At 36.0% G+C, this 24615-nt stretch overlaps 1 protein-coding gene and 1 pseudogene across 1 annotated transcript in view; one reads left to right on the top strand and one right to left on the bottom strand.

The window, feature by feature from the left end:
• The window catches only part of FBXW7 (F-box and WD repeat domain containing 7), a 206451-nt gene that overhangs the window by 108725 nt on the left and 73111 nt on the right, over positions 1-24615 (top strand). The window contains exons 2-3 of the mRNA XM_065877185.1: positions 5252-5301; positions 5951-6520. Of these exons, the coding sequence (XP_065733257.1) occupies positions 6020-6520 (501 nt within the window). The 5' untranslated portion in view covers positions 5252-5301; positions 5951-6019. The remainder of the gene's footprint in view (positions 1-5251; positions 5302-5950; positions 6521-24615) is intronic.
• On the bottom strand, positions 90-1797 carry LOC136123132 (oxysterol-binding protein-related protein 9-like; annotated as a pseudogene).

The raw sequence follows: 24615 nt of genomic DNA, 5'->3' as shown, positions 1-24615 counted from the left end.
TATCCCTGAGATAGGAACCACTGCAATAAGAAGGGAGTGAATAGGTTCTCCCAAAGGAAGATTGTTACTTCATTATGCCTCTGCCCTGGTCACCAGGAGCGAACTTTGCATTTCCGAACCCAATGCTTGGCAGCACCGAGACGTTTCAGTAATGGTTCATCATAAACCCAGCATTCTCCATCTTCATGAAATAACCTGTCTCCCGTTGAATTTCCTTCTGTTTCCTTTCTCGGGCTTCTGCTCTTTGTCTTCAAGTCTGTGCTTGGCTTCAGTTGCTGCATCAGTGTCTCTGATTTTTAAGTTGAAAGTGACATCCTTCCAAAGGCAGTGGGTTTCGTACTCATTCAAATATCTTCCAACTTCCTCACTTTTTTCTTGATTATAGGCAACTTCTTGGTATCTATAAAAACTACATTTTCCTCTGTTGAGTATTTTGCGTACATTATACCATTCCATTCCCCATCAATTGAGCAGAAAGATTTCGTGTCATTTGGAGAAAAAAATCTTAGCAGTAATTCTGTGCTTCTTGCCCCCATAGAAAGGTTTAGTGTGGAAGACGATATTGGTACTATAGCCAGTTTTGGAACAATTAATATTGCATTCTCCGCCTAGTTCCATGCAGGGCAGTGTGTGGATAGACCTTCCACGAGCATTGCGGAATGTGAGAATGTAATGTTCATCATGAGGTACCATTTTACAGCCTGAACCATTCGGTCTGTGGCATCCTTCTGGTTACTAATACTCACAAACAGGTCCGAATGTGCAAAAAAGTCTGTATACATTTCTAAAAGAGATCTTCTTTCAAGAATAAATGTTGGAAGAACTACCTTAGTAAGATCCATTCCAAGCCTAACCTGTGACAACAGATGCATGATAACACTCTTGTGCTCTTCCACCGACCCTGCCTCCCCTTCATCATCTCTCTCATCATGTGAATCGAAAAGTTCAACATCACTTGTTCCATTGGACATGGAAGAATTAAGTGACTCTGTGGTATCTGGGCACTTTAGACTATTCCCTAAGCTGCTGAGTGTCAAGACTGAGGCAGATCTAGGGGAATCTATTAAGTGCTGTGGGGATGAGCCACTCTGGTGGAATTCATCCACATCATAGGATTCATCTTCACATCTAGAATAAGAGAACTCTGGGACTGTGTTTGGAGACAAGTTGACATGGCTTGGAGAAGTTAGACTGCTTCTAGGTGGTGAGTGCCCACTGCCTGTACTATTTGGTGTTAGAGTCTGATGATGTCCCAAGGTAGCTAATACAGGTCCAACTGGTAGAGAAGATGGATGCTGCTCTGACTTACACAACTGAGTAGGTTCTGGAGGTAAGACAGTCTGGGAAGGCATTGTGTTGATCACACGTTCCAAGGGACTAGGTTGATATATTGCATCTACAGGATTAATAGTACTTTTAGCCATCTGCAACAACACAATGCAGTGTTTAATTGATTCTACCATGCTATTTGTTGTTTCTTTGAGAGTTGCAGTTTTCTTTCTCTGTTCATCATCTTTGCAGTTTTGAAGTTTGTCATCAAAAAGCTTTAACTGTTCTATCAAGATTTGTAGGTAAGCATCAGCTTCTGTAAGTTTCTTATCAAAGTTTTGGACACTAGGAACAAATCCTGAAACAAACCCCCAGGGGGCGGCGGGAAGGAGGCAGGGAGAGAACGATATCGATAGCCCGTGGCCCCCGGCAAGCAGCAGGGTCCCTGGGGGCTCAGGGGTGGGAGCCGGCCCCTCCCTCTCCCAGCCCCTCCGGGTCTAATTAGCAAGTAGCCATCAAGAAAGCCATTCGCCAAGGCCCCTGCCCTCTGTACCTCCAGGGGAGGGAGCCGAGGGTCGCTTCCGAGCACCCACTCTTCTCCACCGTCTGCCGGATCACCGGGCTGCTGCGCAGTCGGTCCAGTCCGGTTCAGCCGGTCCCCCGGGACAGCCCCTCGCCCCCTGTGTAAACTAATTTTTGAATTTTTTTCCCCCTTAAAAGTGTTTAATAGTTGATTCTGATTTCCTATTAATTATTGGATAAATATTATTTTAATTAAGTCATTAGCTTATTTAATAGATTATTATTAGAAAGAACAAATTTTCTAAAAATACTGTTTTTTAAATTAATACCAACAGAAAATGAAAATTTCCTCTTAGTTTCTATATATTTATTACTATTTTCCACTCCCAAAATGAGTCAGAGAAGTCCAATTTTTATGTAAGTCTGTCAGATATTTTCAGCCTCTTCAAATATTCTGGAATTCCTGTAATTTGACTTTCAGTTGTGTCATTGAATATTTTTTATTGGCTGTGCTTTAAATCTGATTCTTCTACTTGGATTTTCCATTATTGACCAGGTCTATCTTTAAGAATCTGTATTATTTTGAAAGCTATTTACGTGCTACACTGTAAATATAAGAGTCAGTTATCTTTATTGGCTTAAGACATTTCTTCTCTGTTCCCCTCAATATTACACTAAAGTTATACAATGACAGTGATTTGTATTTTTATTATTGATAATTGGTAACAGAAGTGTTCTTCAGTGACCAGGTACTGTTTTTGAAATGCCAGTTATAAACTTTCTATTTGTTGATAGGCTGGCTGCTTACCAACAGTCTCCTCCCTTTACGCACATTCTTTATGCTTTGTTTTATGATCTTGGTTCTCTCATTTTTTTACTTTGTAAGTTGCTCTTAATATGTCATTTAACCTGTTTCAGTCTTGTAAAAATATGCCTGTTAGGTTGGGTACACAAAGGGCAATTTTCTTGGGGCCTGCATTATCCCAGGCAGTGTCCCTGATTTCATGCCATTTTGTGAATAAACATCCAAGTGAAAAACGTTCTTGTTAGTGTTACGAGAGCTAGACTTTAGATACAGTTACTAAAGCAAGATTTTGATTCTAGCCTTGAAGAAATCCTGTGTATAGCAGGTTTACTTTTATATACACAGGGGTACTGTGTGTGTGTGTGTGTGTGTGTGTGTGTGTGTGTGTGTTTGTATTTTTTCATTTGTGTAGGTCACTGTGTTTCAGCATGTTATTTTTAACCTGATTTCCTGTGATATTTTCATAGTTTATCTTTGACATATACTAGCCAGCAAGATTTTGATGACCTTTATTTTCTGTAGTTTATCTTCTGAAAACAATGGATATATATATTCCTTTTTCTAAGGAACCCTACCTGCTACCTCAAAGATAAAGTTTGTATTGTGCTTGCCTGAGTTGTAAATAAGAACCACTTGACTTTTACTTTTATTTTTTTTCTTCAAAAGCATAATAACATTTTATTTTTAATTTTTATTTTACACTGGAGTATAGTTGATTAACAATGTTGTGTTAGTTTCAGGTGTACAGCAGAGTGATTCAGTTGTACATGTATCTATTCTTTTTCAAATTCTTTTCCCATTTAGGTTTGTACAGAATATTTGGCAGAGTTCTCTCTGCTCTACAGTAGGTTCTTGTTGGTTATCTATTAGAACTACTTGACTTTTAAAAGCCGCATTTAATATATATTACATCATAGTTTATTGATTACATTTGATCATCAAAATCTCTTGCGTGAAAGAAGGTTCCCTTCCTCTTTCTCTAGAGGGCTATTTCATATCTTTCTCTTCAAATTTGTAACATTACTCTCAGCTGATAACCTTGCTTCTTCCTATTTTACAAAGAAAAGGAAAAAATAATTGAAGGAATGAGCAGGGAACTTCCAAAGACTCTGACCACTATAAAAATCTACCTACTTCCAACTGTTCCCACATTGAGAAATATGCTAAAAAGAAGTAAAGTATTTATATAATACTATACTGCTTTTCCATCTATTACCATAAATGTAGTATCCCCTTTTCTAACTATCCCCTTTTCTAACGTTTGAATGCTTTCTCATCATCCCCTTTTTAATTACTTAAGGATATCACTTCACTATTTCTTCTCTCTCTTGATTACATTATTGACTTTTTTGTTTTGTGCTGGATCATTCTTGTCAGTGTACAGATATGCTGCTAGTTCGCTAGTCTTAATCAAAAATCTTCTCTTGACCCCGTTTTCCCTACCAATTACTACTCCCTTTCTTTTGTTCCCTTTTACATCAAACTGCAAACTCTTCCATACCCACCATCTCTATTCTCTTTTCCCAGTCTCTTAAATCTACTTTTATCAGACTTCAACTAACGAAAACTGCTCCTATTACTAGTGACTTCCATGTTACTGAATCCAGTGGTCAGTTCTTTGTCTCCATCCTACTCGATCTCTTGGCGGTAGCTGTCATCATTTACTTTCTCCTGCTGGATATGCTTTCTTAACTTGGCTTTATGGGTAACTCTGGTTCTTGGTTTTCCTACTTAGTCACCTTTGCTGGCTACTTCTCTTCTTTTAGAATGTTGGAGGGTCTCAGGGGTCCATCTTTAGAACTCTTCTCTTTCTACATTTATACTTCTAGAGTAAGTAGAATTTAAGAATTCCCCCCCACACACTGTAGCTTATTTCTTATAAATTGTTGATTATAGAAGAGAAAATAAAATACTGCTATTAAAAAACTATCTTTTGGACTTTCTTGACCCCATCTTAAAGTTTGCCATGAGAACTGTGGACCTTTGGGGGAGTGACCATCTAGTGGCAAGGGTTGGAGAGGTGGATAAGACTGTTTTATTTAAAGATCATTGTGATATAATGTAGTAACTCTTAGGGCATGATAGAAAATGGATATTGTATTTCCTTATCTCATAAACCTTAAAGGTATTTTTAAAAGGAATTTTATATAAACTTGTGTAATGTGTTGGCATTATTTTCTGTAACCTCAAGCATGTCCATATAGATATCTGCAAAGGATGAAATTTAAAAAGGAATGTTATGAAAAGATTCTATATCAGATCAAATTTTAGAGCCACGGTTAAAAACATAAAAGTAAACATACTTGATGCATAACATTTGAGAAATATGGTTAAAAAATGAATTAAAACACCTATCATACCACTGCCTAAATGCAGTTTATATTTTGAAATATTTCTTCAATCTAGTCTTGTACAGTTTAAAAATCATTCTATGATCATATAATGTCCATCATTTTGTGAAAATGTCCATGTTTTCACAATTTTTTTTAATGAACATTATGTTTAGAGATTGTACTAAATATATCCCATCTCATGGGTTCATTTGTCTTGAACATTTGGGTTTTGATTATTTACATTTACATTTATTTTTATTTTTTGTTTTTGTGGATAAAGCTGCAGTGAGCATCCTCTGCATCATTTTTTTTTCTGTTTTAGGATTACTTCCTTAGGATAGATTGCCAGAAGTGGAGTGACTGGGTCAGAGGGTATGAACTTACGAATGTTTTTTCTTTTCTTTTTTTGAAATAAAATTTTTTATTTATTTGATGTCTAGTTGATTTATATTCATTATGAAAAATGAAAATCATAGTGATTATATTTGGTAACTGTCAGAAAACTGTGTCTAAAGGCAAGGTTCTGTGATCCGAAAAGTTTGGGAAACTCCTAAAGTTCAAAAAAAAGCGCCTTTTAATCTTGGTTTATCTCAGCATTTCCTGAACTTAACTGAGCATTGAATAGGTTTTTTTGTGATATGCTTCTTAATATTTTGTGGAAGTTTGACAAAGGGTATAGTTTATGAGCTACTGATCTAAAATTTAAAAATGTTTTATTGGTTAGATTATGTTTTATTGGTCAAAGCAACTAAACTATAAACCTTTGTTCTAAAATTATTTTTAAAAGGAGATTAAAATAAAGCTGTTTACTATATGATTTTTGTGTATGTCTTTATAAAGTTTCATACTTTTATAATTTAAACTTTCTATACTGACTCCAAAAGAACATCTTAATGTCTCCATGGCATCAAATACTTTTTACAGTCTTTAATGAAATTTGGAATATAGACATATAACATAAAAGTAGAAGATAATGTAGATTGTACAAACCTTTTTTCCCTCCCCCCATTTTTCTCTACAGAATGTGAAAACCTTTGCATCTTCTGATAGTCTAGCCAAGGTCCAAGAAGTAGCAAGCTGGCTTTTGGAAATGAATCAGGAACTGCTCTCTGTGGGCAGCAAAAGACGACGAACTGGAGGCTCTCTGAGAGGTAACCCTTCCTCAAGCCAGGCAGATGAGGAGCAGATGAATCGCGTGGTAGAGGAGGAACAGCAGCAGCAGCTAAGACAACAAGAGGAGGAGCACACTGCAAGGAATGGTGAAGTCGTTGGAGCAGAACCTAGACCTGGAGACCAAAGTGATTCCCAGCAAGGACAATTGGAAGAAAACAATAACCGGTTTATTTCCGTAGATGAGGACTCCTCGGGAAACCAAGAGGAACAAGAGGAAGATGAGGAACATGCTGGTGAACAAGATGAGGAGGATGAAGAGGAAGAGGAAATGGACCAGGAGAGTGATGATTTTGATCAGTCTGATGACAGCAGCAGGGAAGATGAACATACACATAGTAACAGTGTCACAAACTCTAGTAGTATCGTGGACCTGCCTATTCACCAACTCTCCTCCCCGTTCTATACAAAGACAACAAAAGTAAGTACATTTAGTCTGCTCTTCACCTGAGAAATTTTACATATCCGTATTAATTGTAACGAAACTTTCCTCACAGTCTTTGTAGTATTGCAGAATTAATCTTCAGATGTGTAGTAATAAAATGAACTAAATTTTGTTTTACAGAAGGTATTAGAAAGTATTAGAAATAGAAATACTGATAATGGGACAATGTTATTACACATGGAGAGAGGGTATTTGATCCTATTACTATGAAAAATCATTAATATCAAATTTCATTATCAGTTTTGTCCCTGGGGCAGGGGTTAGTAGGTTGCATGTAGTGGAGAGGGTTGGAGTGAGACATGGTTTGTGTAGATCAAGTAGTGAAGGCTCTTTTCTTATTTACCAAGTGCAGCTGGGCTGGTGGGCTGTGTATTCACAGGTGTTACTCCAAGGCACTAGTTACTGGAAGCTACCTCATAATTAGTTTTCTTATTATGATGAATAAGATATATCCTTTGTAAATAGTTTTCTCTTTGTTATGTAAACAAGGTAAAATTACAGTCTGAATATTAGTATTTGGTTGTTGGGGAAATCTGAGTAGGTATTTTTAAAAGTTAAAATGCTAGACGCTGACGTATTTAAGACTATGAAACATTTTTCCTACTTTATAAAACAACAAGAATGTATGGTGCTGTCTTCACTGCTTGTTTTCTTCTAGTTATTTTATTAAAGTTAAAGCATTTAGGAATCCCAGAGGAATTTTTTTTTTTTTCCTGATTCCATTTTAGTGGAACACTCCATTTGCTTCTCCAGGCAATTTGAATATTAAGTATAGGATAACCACACCATTTTGGTTGGTATTTGACTGTGAGAAATAGGAGGTGATATGAAGATGCACTTAGATTCCCAACTTTCGCTCAAGTTACTGCCACTACTTCCCTTGCTTGCAGTTTTCCTTTCCCTTTGTTCCTGGGAGACAGCTCTGTTGGATCTGCCTCCTTATCTCATTTAGCTGGTGGTAGCCCATGGAAACTAGCCATAGCCATGTTTTAAAAGGTGGACAGTTGGACTCTTGTCTAAACTAGAGGAATCCTATCAGTTCAGGGACTTGGTGACTAATCTAGTGCTGAGAGACAATTCCATTTTATACAGTCCTTGGAGGCTGTGCCAGAGTTGAGGACTGGATACAACTGTCACTATCACACACCGTCATTGCTTCCCAGAATTGTCCTTGCTGGATAGGCAGGGAGCTGCTGTCTGAGGTGGATGCGGGAAGTGTTTGAGTAAATATGGAATTGCCAGTGCTAATTCTGTGGGGTGGCATGTGGGCTTCTTTCCTCAAAACATTCCTGGAATTATCACTTAAAATTGCGGTCATAACAGGGGCAGGGATTGTGGAGAGAAAGAGGAAGCATTTCTCACTACCCAGCCTTTCTATTGTATTCCCTTTCCCCCATCAAATTACAGTCAAAATGAAATGATATAGTGTCTGGGCTTTGCTTCAAAATAATACCAAAGGGGAGAATGGGAAGGAGGGTATAGATTGGCCGTGAGTTGCTAATTGTTGAAGCCGGGTTATAGGGACATGGGGGTTTGTGGGTATTCTATGTAGTTTTCCAAGTATGTTTAAAGTTTTCCATAATAAAAAAAATTAAGTTGTAAAGAATATGAACATACACACACACACACACATACACACCACCCAAAGTTGGAAATGAGAGTTTTCTTTACATACCTTGGTCTTGTTCACTAGCTCCTCAGTCATCTAAGTGCTGACTTCTCTTCTGCATTGAAATTTATTTTCTCTGTATTTTGGTGCTATTGAAATTACAGGAAATTCAATAAGGACATCATGTGCATTTTGCTGGAGTTAGAATTTATCTTAATCAATATTTTAGGCAGTGATGCTAAGCAGTGGTCTATATAAAGAGGAGAGAACGTAAAAAGAATTATATTCAGAATGAATGAGGTATGTAGCATAACTTCTATCCTTTTTTTCCCTTCAGGCTTCTTCGCTCATAGATCTTTATCTTTGCATGCTTTCTGGTTCTTTATCATTTAAAAATTAGATAAAAATCATGAATATCCATGTACAGTAGACTGTGAGTTAAACAATTCTTTGGAAAGGAGCATTTTAACTGAAATAATATCTTACTTATTTTACAGACATTAAAATAAATAATGGCTGAGGTAGTTTATCCTCTTATTTGCTTACTTTTAAATTTTACAGTGAATCATTTATTTGGCCCATAAACAACACACAAACAGATTTAACATCATCCTCTTTAACTTGACCTGCAATAAAATAGCTTAGACACTCGGTTTAATAGTTGAATTGCTGTATCAGTTTTGCTTCGGCTTGTGAACCTTAAACTCTTTCTAAAACATGTTTATCCCTAATTTCCCTAGCCTGTCTGCAAGTTTAGATTTTATTTAATTGGTTTGATCTAAGAAGGAAGTGGCTTCAAGTGGTGGTTTTCATCCCTTATACCATCCCTGTCTCAAGGTGTTGAAGTGGTGCTTTGGAACTCAGCCAGATGGCTCTAGCACAACCAATGGCAAAGCTCAAACCTTTTATAGTGCAATTTGCCCAGCTCATCTACCTGATCTCTTGATTTCTCTCCCTCAAGGCTACTATCTCAAAAGAGGAAATTTATATCTCTCCTGTTTTTTTCTGAGGATTCAGATGGAGGAATAGGGATTTAGTATTTAATTGCATTATCTTATTTAAGAAAGAAGTTTAATCAAAGCTAAGCCTTTCAGAACAATGCAAAGCTATCAATGAATTCTGCTGCATTTTAAATTAGAAACTAGAAAGTCAGCTAGATGAAATGTATCATTTACCTAAAGGAGAAGTCATCATAGTGTTCAGTAGGAAAATTTCCAGATTTGACGGGTGCTTTATATTTCCCTTCCCTTCAAGATGAAACCATAAACAGAACTTTTAGATACGTCTTATACAGATTAGCTACCTCCTTAAAAACAAACATACTGAATTTAAGTCTGTTTCCCCTAGTGACTCTTGAGTTGGGAATACAGTTATTGTGTTATACATACAAGGCCACAGGAGTGGACTGAGTACTAACAGCAACAGAGCTAGATGTGTTTATGTGAGTGTGTGTGTGTGTGTGTGTGTGTGTGTGTAAAACTCACTTTTGATATGCTGTTTATCTTGAGGTCATTTGCCTTAATAAGTATGGCAAGAAGAATATAAAACTATTTGATTGCCAAGGCAGAGATGCCCTTCTAATAAGTAGGATGTCAATCTGAGATTGGCTCGTTTTCCTTTTTGTTCGTTCTTGAAACGCTTCTTCAGGATCATTCCCAACAACATTTTATTTTTTCAACAACATTAAAAAAAATCACCCAGTACTGTGTTACTTCAAAAGAAAATGTCAGTCACCCATGTGTATAAATCTTTTAACTACAGTAAACAGGGGGAAAGCTCTCACTGTTTCAAAATTACTTTATTTTGGAGCAGCTCTAAATTATTGATTATTATAAACATAAGACACTTTAAACTCTTGATCATTATAAACATAAGACACTTCTACAGATATTACCCTAAGCCACAATTTCTTTTAAATCCTCTTAAACTATAACTTTTGAGAAGAGTAGAGGTATAATAAGTATTTTTAAAATCCCATTTTTTAATGTTAACATGGGATTAGCCTTCTACAGTCTTACCCAGCATACCTTTCAAATGTTTTTTTTTGTTGTTTTTTTGTTTGTTTGTTTGTTTTTGGGCAGTTTCTTAAACATACCCTTTGGACCACTAGACTTATTTGGCATTCCTGAACATGCTAAATATGCAAATATGATATTAATGAGAAAAACCATTTTTGGTCCTTCATTGTATTGGGCTTTTCTTTGAAAGCATATTGGAAACTATCAAAACTCTTAGGACAATCTTTTTTCCCCCTAGTCACCAAAGATTTATTCTAATGGGAGTCTATGGCAATAATATAAATTAGAAATTCCAGACTTTCTTAATGTTAAGAGTCAAGGACAGTGGCAGTCAAGAATTGGTGCTTACTAAGTCCATACTGTTTGCAAGTTCCTATGAACTTGCAAACAAACTTAAGTAAGCAGAGCTTGCAGAGAGGCCAACACCCCAAAATTTCATGTAAGTGGCAAGAGATTTTAAGACAGATCTGCCTAATTTCAGAAAAACCCTTTCATTCCATGCGCTATGCTGCCCCCTATGGTAGAGTTTGGCAAACATTACTAAACAAGATCTTCAGCAGAATTTTAAGTCTCTAGGTTCTAGGCTTTGGAGTATGGTGGTTTTCTAATACCATATCACATTTGAAATCAACAGAGCTATCCTTTAGAAAGTACAGATTGCTTAGTTAAATGCTTTTCTTTGTGATATTTAACAAGTACTGAAGTTATGAGGGCTCAAGGCTAAAGTTATAACAGGAAGAAGTGACAATGAAATTTGAGACTGGATAACAGATATCAGTTCTCTCTGGATTCCATCAAATGTGCTTCTTAATTAGTGGTTGTGTGCCAGCTATTTCTGTAAGTTTGGTTAGTCTGCCTGCAAATTTGAAATTCAGCTTGCTTCCCCGAATAGAAATGCCCATCTCTTCAGTTTTAACTCCCTGTGTCAACAGTCTTTTATATATACATATATATATGTATATATATATATATATATATATATATATAATTTTTTTTTTAAATCTTGTTTCCTGAAGAGATGCCTAGCCCATACTAAAGACTTCTTTTCCATGTTTAATGTAGAGTATGAACTCATTTTCTACTAAAATGAAAAGCAAATGAGATTACCATCAGGCCAGATCTTGTATCCTCCTGATCTTCTCATGAAGAGAAGCACCTGATCTTCTCATGTTTGAGCACCGATTTCTGCTTCTTCCATGTCTATCATAGTGCGTTTTATTTGTTCTCACATAACTTCATTCCTTATCTCAAATTAATATATCTTTTCTGCCATCCTGATTGTTAGATTTCTCCTGGTAACTAAGCCTTTTTTTTTTTTTAGCTGTGCCGCACGGCATGTGGGATCTTAGTTCCCCAACCAGAGATCAAACCCGCACCCCCTGCAGTGGAAGCGCAGAGTCTTAACCACTGGACTGCCAGGGAAGTCCCTAAGCAGTTTTAAAAAAAATCCTTTTCCCTCAAATAAGAAATAAGTGTTTAGTAAAAATATGTATATATTCAAAGAAGCAGTATGTTAGTGTATAAGAGGCCTGAGACTTTCTTGTCTCTAGATTCAAAACAATAGAGGAGCTAGGGACAAGGATCACTAACCAGTCAGGGGATCAAAACTACAGTTTTGTTTCTAGTCCAGCATCTTTCAGCTGCTCCCTTGAGCCAGACCTACTGGCAAACTTTGTAGGACAATGTGGGTAACAACTGAAATCAAATAGCGTTCTAAATTCTACTTTATTTAGGTAGAGCTCTAGAGAGCGATGGCCATGTCATGAAGTCCCTGGCCTTGTCTTGTTCTTGTAAGACAAAGAACCAAAGTTTAAATTCTGTTAGGTGGAGAGAGGTCCAGAGAGCAGTCATCTTGAATAACATCCACTAGGAAACATAGCCCAACAAATAGCCATGCCTCCTGCATTTGTGAAGGAGAACAGACTGGAAACATTCACTCAGCCCAGTTTAACCCAATTTTAAACATGTGGAGAGGGTGGAAGCGGAGGGAAGGGGACACACTGGAGGAGATGGGTTTCCCCTAACTTAGTAGAGTGAAAAGAGCTTTTCAGGCTTGAACTTGAATTCTGATTTTGCCGCTCATTATATGGCCATAAATATGTAATCTCATTGAACTGTTTCCTTATCTGTAAAATAAGACTATAATACCTACTTCACAGGGTTTTTATAAGGATTGAGTAAAATAATTTATGTAAAGCAAGTAGTGTAGTGCCTGGGAGGTGCAAGTAGTTTGCAGATGTAAGCCTGTGACCTCATTTTGTCTGTCTCTTATCCTTCATCCCTAATCTCACAGAACACACTTCATTCCCCACAGAAGATATCAGTCTATATACTTTTTATGACCTTTAGTGTTAAGTCATCATATCACCCTCTAGTGGAAAAAGTTATTAATAGAGAAATAGATAAATACTTTTAAAAGGATGCTCAGGAGGAGTGGGAGCATATTATAATAAGTGGGCTGATTTCTGATAAAAATAAGAATAGAACAAATTTCCACGGGGATGCTTTTCACAGATCGTCCTAGTTGATAGGTAGGCATCATTTCCTTCTATTAGAATTTGTCAGTTTCTCTAAATTTTCTTCTTTAAAACATCTGTATACTTTAAATGCTTTGTGAATTTTACAACTGGATGCCAAAATGAACTTTAGTTTATGGTCAATTTCTAATTAATTCCTGTTAGTGCAGTTTTAAAAATACTTACTAACATTATTTTAAACCATAGTAGCTCTCAATGTTGGTCATGTTTAAATCTGTTATCCAGTTCACTGCAAATAATTAATTAATTACGGATTTTAATTATAGACCAAAACAAATCTTCCCAAAGAATGGAGAATTTAAAAAAATTTTAATAGTGTTCCATTGATTTGTACTTTATGCAGATGATAACCTTCTCTGAAGTATCCACAAATACCAAAGATAGTTACACTCAAAATGTTCCTGAGGCAGATTATTTCATATGTATATAATTAAAATGAACTGATGTTTATTCATGTTGTTTTTGTTGGTGATAAGGAAGAGGGTATGAAAAGGATAAAGGGGTTCTGTTTTTACTTTGGTAGGTAATTCCAAAATTAAGTCTCAAGGGCCCATCATTCACCCAGGCCTCAGTCCTGCATTTCTACCTGTCTCTTGGGCATTGTCACCTGAGCGGTCCACTGAAAGCTAAAACTACTACTGTATGTATTTCTTCCTACCAGTTTTTAATTTTCCTCTTTAGATTTTCTAGTCTCTTAATATCCTAGTCTTCTGTTCATTTGGTGAAAAAATGGTTTGACTTTTTCTTATCGTCTGAGTCTGTGGGTTTGCTGAAGAGTTTAACACATATGAACACTTGATCTTCCTTTTTCTTACCCCCAGGCACTTGTAAGATAAAAATTGAAGGGTCATGTTTAAAAATCTTAAGAGCATCTTTGCTTAATGTTTCTGTTTGCACCAGGCTCTAATGCCATGTCCTTGACAATGTGTTGCCAGTATGAATTATTGGATGAATTTTTAAAAATGAATTTTTGTTCTGTGTGGATCAGTAACCTCAATTTTAAGTATCTGGTGCTCCATTTCCCCCGATGAAGCCAAATCCATAGGTGGACACTTGAAGTGTTTCACAATCTTACCAATTTTTTTCTACCTGATTTCATCTCCATTTCTCCCCTTGCTTTTAATAAACTCTAGCCAGATCCTTCAAATTCCAGGCCAAATTCCATCTGTATCTTTACACCTTCCTAGAATTAGAAAATTCAATTCCTTGAACCCGTTGTTGGTTCTCTATGTTACAGTTCATTTGGTGTTACCTTGTGACTCTTGCGGTAAGTTTTATCTTGAGTTGACATTTAATTCTTTTATTTTTTGAACAGTAGAAATTTGATGTATTTGTCTCTAGTGCTGATTCAGGTTGAGAATTGAAGTTTCACAGATTGCAATGTGAGCAATTCTCATTTCACCTCTTAAGATGTACCCAAGCTAGACTATAAATTATAAATAAGCATGCCATTTAAGTTTAGTTTAAAACTCAGATATTCATTATAAAGATAGTTACATTGAGGAACATTATAATAACAATTAGCAGTTGACTCCCCGGAGGAGAAGTTAAAACCCTAGTTTAAGAACTATGTTGCTAAGATGCAGAAATCAACTGCGGGTAACTCATACAGTCATTAAAAGTCATATTTTTAAAGGAAATTTAATAACAGGAAAACCTTAAAAATATAACATTTACTAAAAACATAGAACTCAAAACTATGTATATAATATGATCCTAACTATGAAATAAACATACAATAATCTATATATATGCATGGGAAAAGATCAGAAAGAATTAAACCAAATGTTAGAAATTATCTCTGAATGTGGTTGAGTTATTTCTGTTTTTTCTTACATACTTTTCAGAATTTCCCAAGCTTGTTATAACAGGCATATATTACTATTATTTATTAGGAAAAAAAAACTATATCTATTAGAAACCAGTTTTTATTCTATTTACTTAGTCTTTTTAGGTAACTTCCATAATGTATAATGCTCCAGTGGAAGACTGGATAAAAAGACATCTTTCACAAGTAAGGGCATTATATAATGATCTCTTCATGAAAATGCAGCTCAATATAGTGGGAAAAAAGCAATGAAATCTTTAAGAGTTCTTTGAATAACCAATTCTTCACCTCTCTAGGACTCAGGTGCCATGCTGGCAATTCTCTAAGGTCACCTTACCACATTATTAGAGGAGTAGTAGTTAGCATGGTGGTATCTTTCTTTGTTTTCAAGACATTTATTTAATATATGGTTTCTTCAGAGTTACTTAAAGTAGCCTTGGCAGCACTTTTGGCTGTCCCTGGAACATGAATATCTTTCATTTAAACATCCTGTGAGCAATTTCAGAATCCATCTTTTAAAATATAATTCTGCAGTGCTTTACCAGGAAGTCACCAGTGCTTTTCCTCCCCTCCCCTGGTCCCAACGCTTCATTTCTTCAAACTGATTAATATATTTAAACTGCTTAGGTTTTCCATCCTAGTTTTAAGTCTCCTGAGATAGAATCCGAAGGAGACCTTTGAGATCACCAAGTCCAAACCTGTGCCCAGTAGCTTTATCAAGAGACTTGGGCTTGAAAATGAAGTCATCACTAGGGAATACTACAGTGTGGAGTAGCATTGTATTTTTAGACAGTTCTTTATGTGGACATCTATTACCTTTCTTTGGTCCTTCCTCTTCCATGTAGAGCAGTAACAGCCTTTCTTATAGGAGAAGACTGCTGTCATATTCATCCATAATCTTCTCACCAGACTTAATGCCTTCAACATGTTTTCTAGGATCACCATCCTGGTTGCCCTTCTCTGGACAAATTGATCTTGAAGTGTTGTATGCTGTAGTCAATGGAGGTGCTGCTCAGGTGTAGTAGAGCCAGACTATTCCCTGTTCTTACTCTGAACCTCATCAGTGCAATGGCAAGCTGCACTGGTAAAAATGCTACTACTACTAATAAACCACTTACTGAACACTATTTACTGTGTGCCAGGACACTGCTAAATACTCTCCATATATAACCTCATTTAATCTCAACAGTCCTGTTATGTTGGTTCTGAGTTTTATCTCCATATTAGAGGTGAGAAACAAGTGAAGAGAGGTTAAGTAATTTGTCAGTGGTCAGTCATGTGCTAAGTAGTGGAGCTAGGAATTTGAGCCTAGATCTCATTCTGGGTCCAAGTTGCACTTGTTAAAATTTGAAAATTCAATGAAACAGTAATTTTGGGAGGTGGGGGACAGTAAAATAACCCATAAAGCCAGCTAGTATCTGTTTTTATCCCCCCCGCCCCAAGAGTTTCCCTATCTTAATCTCTACTCCCATGCTATATTTATTATGACTCATTTCGTATTATATTAAATTTGTTTTCCTATCTCCCTCCTATTCAAGCCTTTTGATTTCTTATCTTGCCTAAGAGTACTTATCATGTGTAAGGCACCCATATACCAAATAATTTGTCACTAAATAATTAGTGAATGAATTTTTATGTATTACTTGCCAGTCCTTAACCACACAGATACATATTTTGCATAGCTAGGGTCAGTGTATATACTGTTTCTCATTTCTGCTGCTTCTGACATCCATGTGCAGGTTTTTGTGTAGGCAGAAGTTTTCATCTCCTTTGGGTAAATACCAATGAGCATGATTGCTGGATAGTATGGTAAGAGTATGTTTAATTTTGTAAGAAATTGGCAAACTCTTCCAGAGTGGCTGTACTGTTCAGCACTCCCACCAGCAATGAATGAGAGTTCCTGTTGCCAGCATTTGATGTTGTCAGTGTTTTGGATTTTGGCCACTCTAATAAGCATGTAGTAGTACTTCATTGTTCTTTTAATTTGAAATTCCCTAATGACATAGGATATTCACCATCTTTTCATATGTTTACTTGCCATTTGTATATCTTCTTCGGTGAGGTGTCTGTACAGATCTTTTGCCTGTTTTTTAATCAGGTTGTTTGTTTTCTTATTGTTTAGTTTTAAGACTTCTTTATATATTTTGGGTAACAGGCCTCTATCATATTGTCTCTTACAAGTATTTTCTCCTAATCAGTGGCTTGTCTTCTCATTCTCTTGACATCATTTTTCACAGAGCAGTTTTTAATGAAGTCCAGTTATCAGTTATTTCTTTCATAGATTGTACCTTTAGTGTTGTATTTAGAAAGTCTTCATCATATCTAATGTCATCTAGGTTTTCTTCTATGTTATTTTCTAGGAGTTTTATAGTTTTGTGTTTTACATTTAGGTCTATGATCTATTTTGAGTTAGTTTTTGCATGTGCATGTCCAGTTGTTCCAGTACCATTTGTTGAATAGGCTGTCTTTGTCCCATTGTATTGCCTTTGCTCCTTTGTCAAAGATCAGTCAGTTGATTATATTTATAATGTAATGTAGGTCTGTTTCTGGGCTCTTTATTTTGTTACTTTTTTTTTGTATCCACAACATCTTTCCCCAGCATGACCTGTGGAAGTCATTGTTGGATAGCTTTCCTCTGTTGAATCACAACCCTGGTGTATAGGTTAGGCAGGTAATATTAGACAGACTTGTATGCTGAAAAGAATAGGAGGTAAGAAGGCTGACCTGCACTCTCTCATCCATTAACCTCCTTGAGCCTCAGTTTCTTCATCATTAAACAGGAATAGGATACCTGACCTTATTGCGAAGTGTTGTGTGGAGTTGAAATGACATGATGAATGTGAAATGCTTTGCAAGTGTTAAAAAGTTGTGCAAACATATGTGTCATTTTTATCATCCTTATTATCTCCATTGGTGACATGATCATAAGCAAGGCAGGGACTATCCAGTGTTGCCATTGCATATTTTTGCTTATTCATTTGCTTACAGGGTTTCTTCTTCCCCAGTTGAGACATGCATCTTTGCTCTTGTGATCAGTGAAGGATTCCTTCCAACATGATAAGAGGTGAACCTAAATGATGATAAGCTAATTACTACAAGTTTTAAGACCTACTTACTGTGGAGAAATGCTTGTGCATTATCAAGAAAACAAGTTTGGAAAGGAAAATGAGGACATTTTGTCCCTTTGATTGATTTGTCTATTCTTCTACCAGTACCACACTGTCTTGATTAGTCAGTCCTCTGCCTCTGACTTTGTTGCTTTCTTTCAATATTGAATTGGCTATTCTGGGTCTTTTGCCCCTCTATATAAACTTTAGAATCAGCTTATCAATATCCACAAAGTAACTTGCTGGGATTTTGATTGGGATTACATTGAATCTATACATCAGGTTGTGAAAAACTGACATCTTGATAATGAGTCTTCCTATCTAAGATCATGGACTGTCTCTCCATTTAGTTAGTTCTTTGGTATCTTTCATCAGAGTTATAGTTTTCCTCATAGAGACCTTGGACATGTTTTGTTAGATTTATGACTATCTCATTTTGGGGGGTGCTAATGTAAAGGGTAATGCATTTTTAATTTCAAGTTTACTTGTTTATTGCTGGTATATGGGAAGGTGATTCCTTGCTATGATCACTTATTAGTTCCAGTAGTTTTTTTCTTGTTGTTGATCCTTTCTGATTTTCTTCATAGGTGATCATGTCATATGTAAATACAGACAGTTTTATTTCTTCCTTCCTAATCTGCATGTTCCTTATTTCCTTTTCTTGTCTTACTGCATTTGCTCGAACTCCCAGTATGATGTCTAAAAGCAGTAGTGAGAGAAGACACCCTTGCCTTGCTCCTGATTTTATTTGCTTCAGCTTGTTTCTGCCCTACTGTCTACCTCAGCAGCAGCAGTTTATTTGACATATCTGAGAACAGAGGAATTCAGACTACTTTGATACCTTTGCTTAAGCTTTTTCCTTCTCTTTTAAATGTCTTCTTCCCTCTGTAGCCTCTTTCAAATTTCTGTCCTTCTTTTTAAGATCCATTTCAAATCTTACCTCCCTTACAAATATTTCACAGAACTCTGAGCAAAATTCTGTATCTCCATTAGGTCTTTGTTTTTAACTTATATTGTGATAGTTGTAGTCAGCTTCTTTTTTTAAAATTTATATATAATATTTAGATTGTTGATTCTCTAGATCATTGATTCATCAGATTGTAGATTCTCTAAGATTCTGCTGTGTCTTACAGGACTTTGTACTTTGCATGTAGAAAATGCTTAAAAATTGAATTCAGTTTTCAGAAAAAAAATCTTATGTATTTTTATAAACACAGTCTAGTTTAATCCTGTTCCACTTAATGTGAATGTTTATAGGTTTTTGAACCTAAGTACAAGACTTTAAATTTGTCCCTATTAGATTTTCTATTGTTATTTGCCATCGTGCCTCCATCCTCACTGAGTTCACATTTTGGCTCCTTTACCAAGTTCTTGTTTGTTTGTTTTTTTTTAAATAAATTTATTTATTTATTTATTTTTGGCTGTGTTGGGTCTTCGTTGCTACGCTTGGGCTTTCTTCAGTTGTGGCGAACGGGGGCTGCTCTTCATTGCGATGTGTGGGTTTCTCATGGCGGTGGCTTCTCTTGTTGTGGAACATGGGCTACAGGTGCATGGGCTTCAGTAGTTGTGGCTTGCGGGCTCTAGGGCGCAGGCTCAGTAGTTGTGGCGCATGGGCTTAGTTGCTCCACGGCATGTGGGGTCTTCCCTGACCAGGGCTCGAACCCATGTCCCCTGCATTAGCAGGTGGATTCCTAACCATTGTGCCACAAGGGAAGTCCCCAAGTTCTTGTTTACTAAGATTATTTTGTATTAAAATTCTGTCTTCCAGCATTTTCATTGTCCCTCCCACTTTTGTAGTTCTCAACACATATGCATCCACATTCAAATAATTAAATCAGTGATATCTTCAGTGAGGAAATGAAAGCTAGACTGAGACCTATAGGATAGGAATTAGTGTTGGGAGGCTGTAAAGAAATGAAAATGAGGAGTTGTAACTTTTTTGAATAGTGGCAGAATTTTTAGAAGTAATTATAAAACCTTTCTAGGTGACTATTTGAATATATTCCACATATCTATATGGGTTAATATTGGGCAAATTTGTTTAAATTTTCTTTGTTTGTATCCTGTCTTTTTCTAGTGATTTACTGATGGCTAAGTGGTACTTTGAGGGGCCATTTGTAGAGTTTCCGGGCTGTAGTCAACTTACTACCTTGACATTTGGAGGATTGATCGTGATACCAAGTACAAGAACTTCAGATCTTTCTGTGGTTTCTGAAGTTTTAACTCGGAAATATTATTTGCTTAAAGTTATAGGAAGTGAATGACAGAGCTGGAGTATAATTTAGATCTTGCTCATATACCAGTCCCCACCTTCCCCCTACAAAACTCCAATATATAAACAATAAATATGTATTTTTAAAACATGTAATAAACTTAGGTCCATTTTGAAATTAGTGTTTCACCAACTTTATTTAGACAGTAATAATCAATTTTATGTAATAAAAAATAATAATCAATTTTTCACCAGTGCTTACAATCTTAATCTCCTCTGAGTCTACTTTTTTACTCTGACTCTTGTCCTAAAATCTCAATCCCATCTTTGACCTCTCTTCTGGGGAATACAGTTTTCATGTATTTCATTGCTTTGGTTGCTGTAATGAATGTCTGTCATCTATAAATTATGATAAATATAAAAACGAAGTTGGATGAATTATAGAAGTAGAATACAGAGAAAGGAAAATACGATTAGAGAATATGAATTAGTTGTGTTCTAAATACCTACCTAATTTGTAGTCATGACACTATTATTTTTGTTTCTTCTTTGAAAATTTCTTTAAATTTAATACTGTTTAGTTTTAATTGAGAAATGTTGTTTCTTCTCTGTTTAGAATTGGGTTTTTTTTTTTTGGAAAATTTTTAAAAACATTTAAGAATTCTTTTAGAATCTTTTGGATACTCTAAACATGGATGGTAGTTCAAAAGAAAGCACATAGAAGTAAAGCCACAGAAGATACAACCTATTTGGGTTTTTGTAGAAGTCACAAATGAACATGTTTAACATACTTAGTAAATCAGAGAAAGTATTATTTTTTACTATGAAATGTCATATATAAGAATTAAGAATTCATGTTTCTTCATTGAACACTAGAGGGCCGTATGGTACCTTATTGTTTCGTTTAACGTGTTTATATATAGTTAGTAAGTGCTTTTTTCTCTTATACTTTGTGTTCTAGTACACTATTCCTTGCTCAGAATTAGAAATTAATATTTGGAGTAGTTATGCGCCCTGTCATATAATATGTGAGATACCTAGTGTTGTCTTTTTTTTAACCAGCAGCTAGCATATATTCATTTTGCTATTTTAAAACAACAGTGCCAACGAAAAGTGAACAAAAAGTGAGCCTTGGGATGACAGTACGTATGTGCCCAAACTTACTGTGCTTTGGGAATATGTGTATGCTTTTTGAAAATTTCTCAAGTATATGCACATAAGTGCATTAAAAACAAAAGTCTTGTCATTGTTAGTTGCTCTGGGCATCCTCATCATGGATGTGAGAAAAGAATGATCTGTCCAGTCCAAGATGCTGTCTTTCTTGTTTTGATTTCCTCTTTTGTTAACATAGAACGTAATATTGCAGCATAGAGCCAGATCATCCTGAACTAAAGAATATTCGAGCAGATGATTCTTCTTCCTCAATTTCTTTTAGTTGCTTGGGGTGAAGAAATGAGAAATATAATCTACAATTCCCAAACAGGTGGTGTGAATGAGTGAAGAAGGAGTCATGACTGAGCCAGTAGGATCGCTCAGGCTCTTACGAACCACAGGGCACATTTGTGCAGGATCCAAAAACACTGACTTTGAGCCACGTTTGACCTCTGGATTACTATTTATCTTTGATAGCTTCCAAAAAAGAAATTCAACATCTTAAGTATAGCCTTGGTTAAATTTTTATTTCCCCCTCAGACATACTTTAAAGAGCACTGCTCGTTATTAATTTCTGTATTATGTTTTGGAGGGAAAATAGGGCATTTTCTCTTCAGCTACTATTTATACTTCCCTCTTTGTGAAGGAAGATTAGAATGAACTCAGCAGAAGCACATTGTTTATACCTAGAGGAGGGCCTGATCATGTGACAGAGAGAAGGTGCAATAATAGTTAAAGACTTCAAAGAACCTTATCTTTTGAGTTTCTCTTCCTTGTATTTGTTAATTTTAATGTCTTAAATTATTTCCTCAGATTAGTTACTATCAATATAATGAAGTGACAAAACTTCGATCTTTAATTCTAAATTACACTGAGGAGTTAGTCCTTTTGAATATTGATGAACTTCTTTTCAACTTAGTCACTGCTGTGATAAACACTATTCTCTAACAGATAAAGTTATATTTTGTATATGTTTGCTTTTTTTGGAATCATTACCATTTTCTGAAAACCACACTTATTGCTGTATTTTTACAGCTAACATTAGCCTAAGTGATTAAACACTGAGCTAGAATTCTGATCTTTTTGCTCAGATAATGAAATTAGCTACTAATAGAATAATTTATTTGGTGAATGTTAAATGGTCAATAGTGTAAAACGCGGGAAAAAAACCAGATCAGTATCTGGATATGGTGAGAAACACCTGAACTTCTCCTTCCTAGAGAAGGAGAGGTATTAGATGCTCTTGATGGATTGAAGACATTAAAATCCTGCCTCTGTAACATGTTTCTGGAGGAAACATTAGCTTACTAGTTAAAATTTTGTTCAATTTAGCAACATTACTGAGCACCGGAAGAATTGCCATTCTCCTTCTAAGATGTGCCACAATTTGATCCTAGCTTTTATGGGAGTGGGGAGAGGAAGGCGTGGGGCACAGTACTACTGTAAATGCATACAACCACCATAAGGGTGTCATGTTTCCAAAGGTTAATGGGGGAGGGGCAAGTGCAGGCTTGAGGGTATGGGGTATTTCACAAAGGTTTGGGAAAATCTGGTTAGTATGAGTACTAGCAATGTTTCTAGAATACCATTCACCTGTCTTGTAACTAGTTTCCAGCAGTGATTCCTGGACTATGCTGAAATGATTTTCTTCCAGAACATCTTCTTAATCTCATTTCCCCCATCACAATTTATAGGAAACACAAACCCAAGGCATAGGGGCCAGAAAGGTAATTTAAACGAATGAAATAGACTAAATATAAGACCTGGGGAGCCAAAGCATCTCTAGATAAAGGGGATGACTGAAAATTGGGATACTGATATTGCCATATTTTCCAATTTTTCAAAAGTCACTGGAATTCCAGATTTTTCAATGATAATTTCTCAATTTTTTGTATGTTGGCATCCATATTTTTAAATACATTTCTGTGGGCTGGTTTGACCTATAGACCACCCGTTTCCACTAGACATTATATGTGGAAGAAGAGTGCTGTTCATCACTCATTGCAGAATTAAAATAGTTTGCATCTAGTGCAGATCCATTAAGGGCATTGAGTTGGTTGGAGTGGGAGAGCACCATATGCAGAGCCCATTAAGTGTTTTAGCAGGGACCTACGGACTTTTTGCTTTATGGATTTAATATTACTGGTTTTAGATATTGAACTGCCAAATGAATTAGCCTTGTTTGAAAGAAATATGTATCCTAACTTTCACAAGGAATTTGAGGTGACCTATATATAGGAGAAACACATATAATAAAACAATCAAGTGTACATGAAAATCAGAGCCAGGGAAAATAATGGAGTAGACTATGAAGACAAGGCCATGAGAAGAAGTAAGGAATGAATTATGATGAGTTGGAGTAAGCTGTTCATAGGTTACAGGTTGGCCACTCATAAGGACCAGTATTCTTTAAAGTGTGACCCATCAGAAATATCTGGAATGCTTACTAAAAGTGCAGGTTGCAGGCTTACACTGCAGAACTACTTAACCAAATCTCTAAGGGTGGGATATGTATTTTTAACAGGCTCCCACGTGATTCTAATGTAGACTGAAGTTTGCACAACATTGGACTGTTAGTCTCTCTGCTTCCTTGTGATAAAATTAAGAGGAGAAAGTGCTGAGTCCTCTCACGAGAAAACATGTCAGTCACACACACACACACACACACACACACACACACACACACGCACCCCTTTTCCTAACATTATATAAAAGGAATTTCTCACATGGGACTTCATGAGTGATTCAGTAAACAGTGCCCTCAATAAGCATAACATGCATCAATGCTTATAAATACTGGTAAGTAGAGATCGTGATCTCTGAAGTCAGACTGTGTTTTCACAGTCTGTCACTTCATGGCACTTTGACCTTGGGCAAACTGTTAACTGCTGTTATATAGTTATTTTAAGGATGATAGTAGTATCATAATAACACAGTATTATTGAGAGGATTCAATGAGATAACGTTTGTAAAGTACATAGAAAGTAACTGGCAGATAGTTAAGTCCTTAACAAGTGTTAAGTATTATATTTTGTAAGATTTATTCTAGTGTTAAAAGACTAGCTTAACAAACTAGTCCAGGCTAGATAATGCCATGCAAAATATTTTTGGTTTCAAAGATATCAGCTCTCTTAGGTGGGTTGAAACTATTCCACTAATTTTTGCCCAAATTATTTTGACTTTTAGAGTAGTGTTCAGCTGTTTGGTACTGTAAATTTAGTATTTTGTATTTAGTACTAACTGTGAAGCACTTTAGCTCTCTGATGGGTGTTTGTTTTCCTAATTGACTGTTAATGTTGAACCTAGAAGGAATTTGAAAGAAAACCTAAAAATACATTTGGTAGTCCTGGGGCTTTGATTCCTCACATGAGGACTAGTTCTATTCTATAATGTTAGTTCTTGAACTGAATAGCTGGGGAGCTGGGATATATGCAAGGGAAAATTCTCTTTGGTACTTCTGTAGAAATTCTAGAATTACAGCTTGATACTATAGGAAATACCTACATTTTCATAATTAAGAGAGTATTGTAAGCAAATAAAAGCCATCTTTACAAATGGAAGAATAGTTTCAGTCAAGTTAAAATGATCTCTACTTAGGATATATTTTA

Source organism: Phocoena phocoena, chromosome 5, assembly GCF_963924675.1.
Source record: "Phocoena phocoena chromosome 5, mPhoPho1.1, whole genome shotgun sequence".
NCBI lineage: Eukaryota > Metazoa > Chordata > Mammalia > Artiodactyla > Phocoenidae > Phocoena > Phocoena phocoena.
This window is presented reverse-complemented; position numbering and strand designations above follow the sequence as displayed.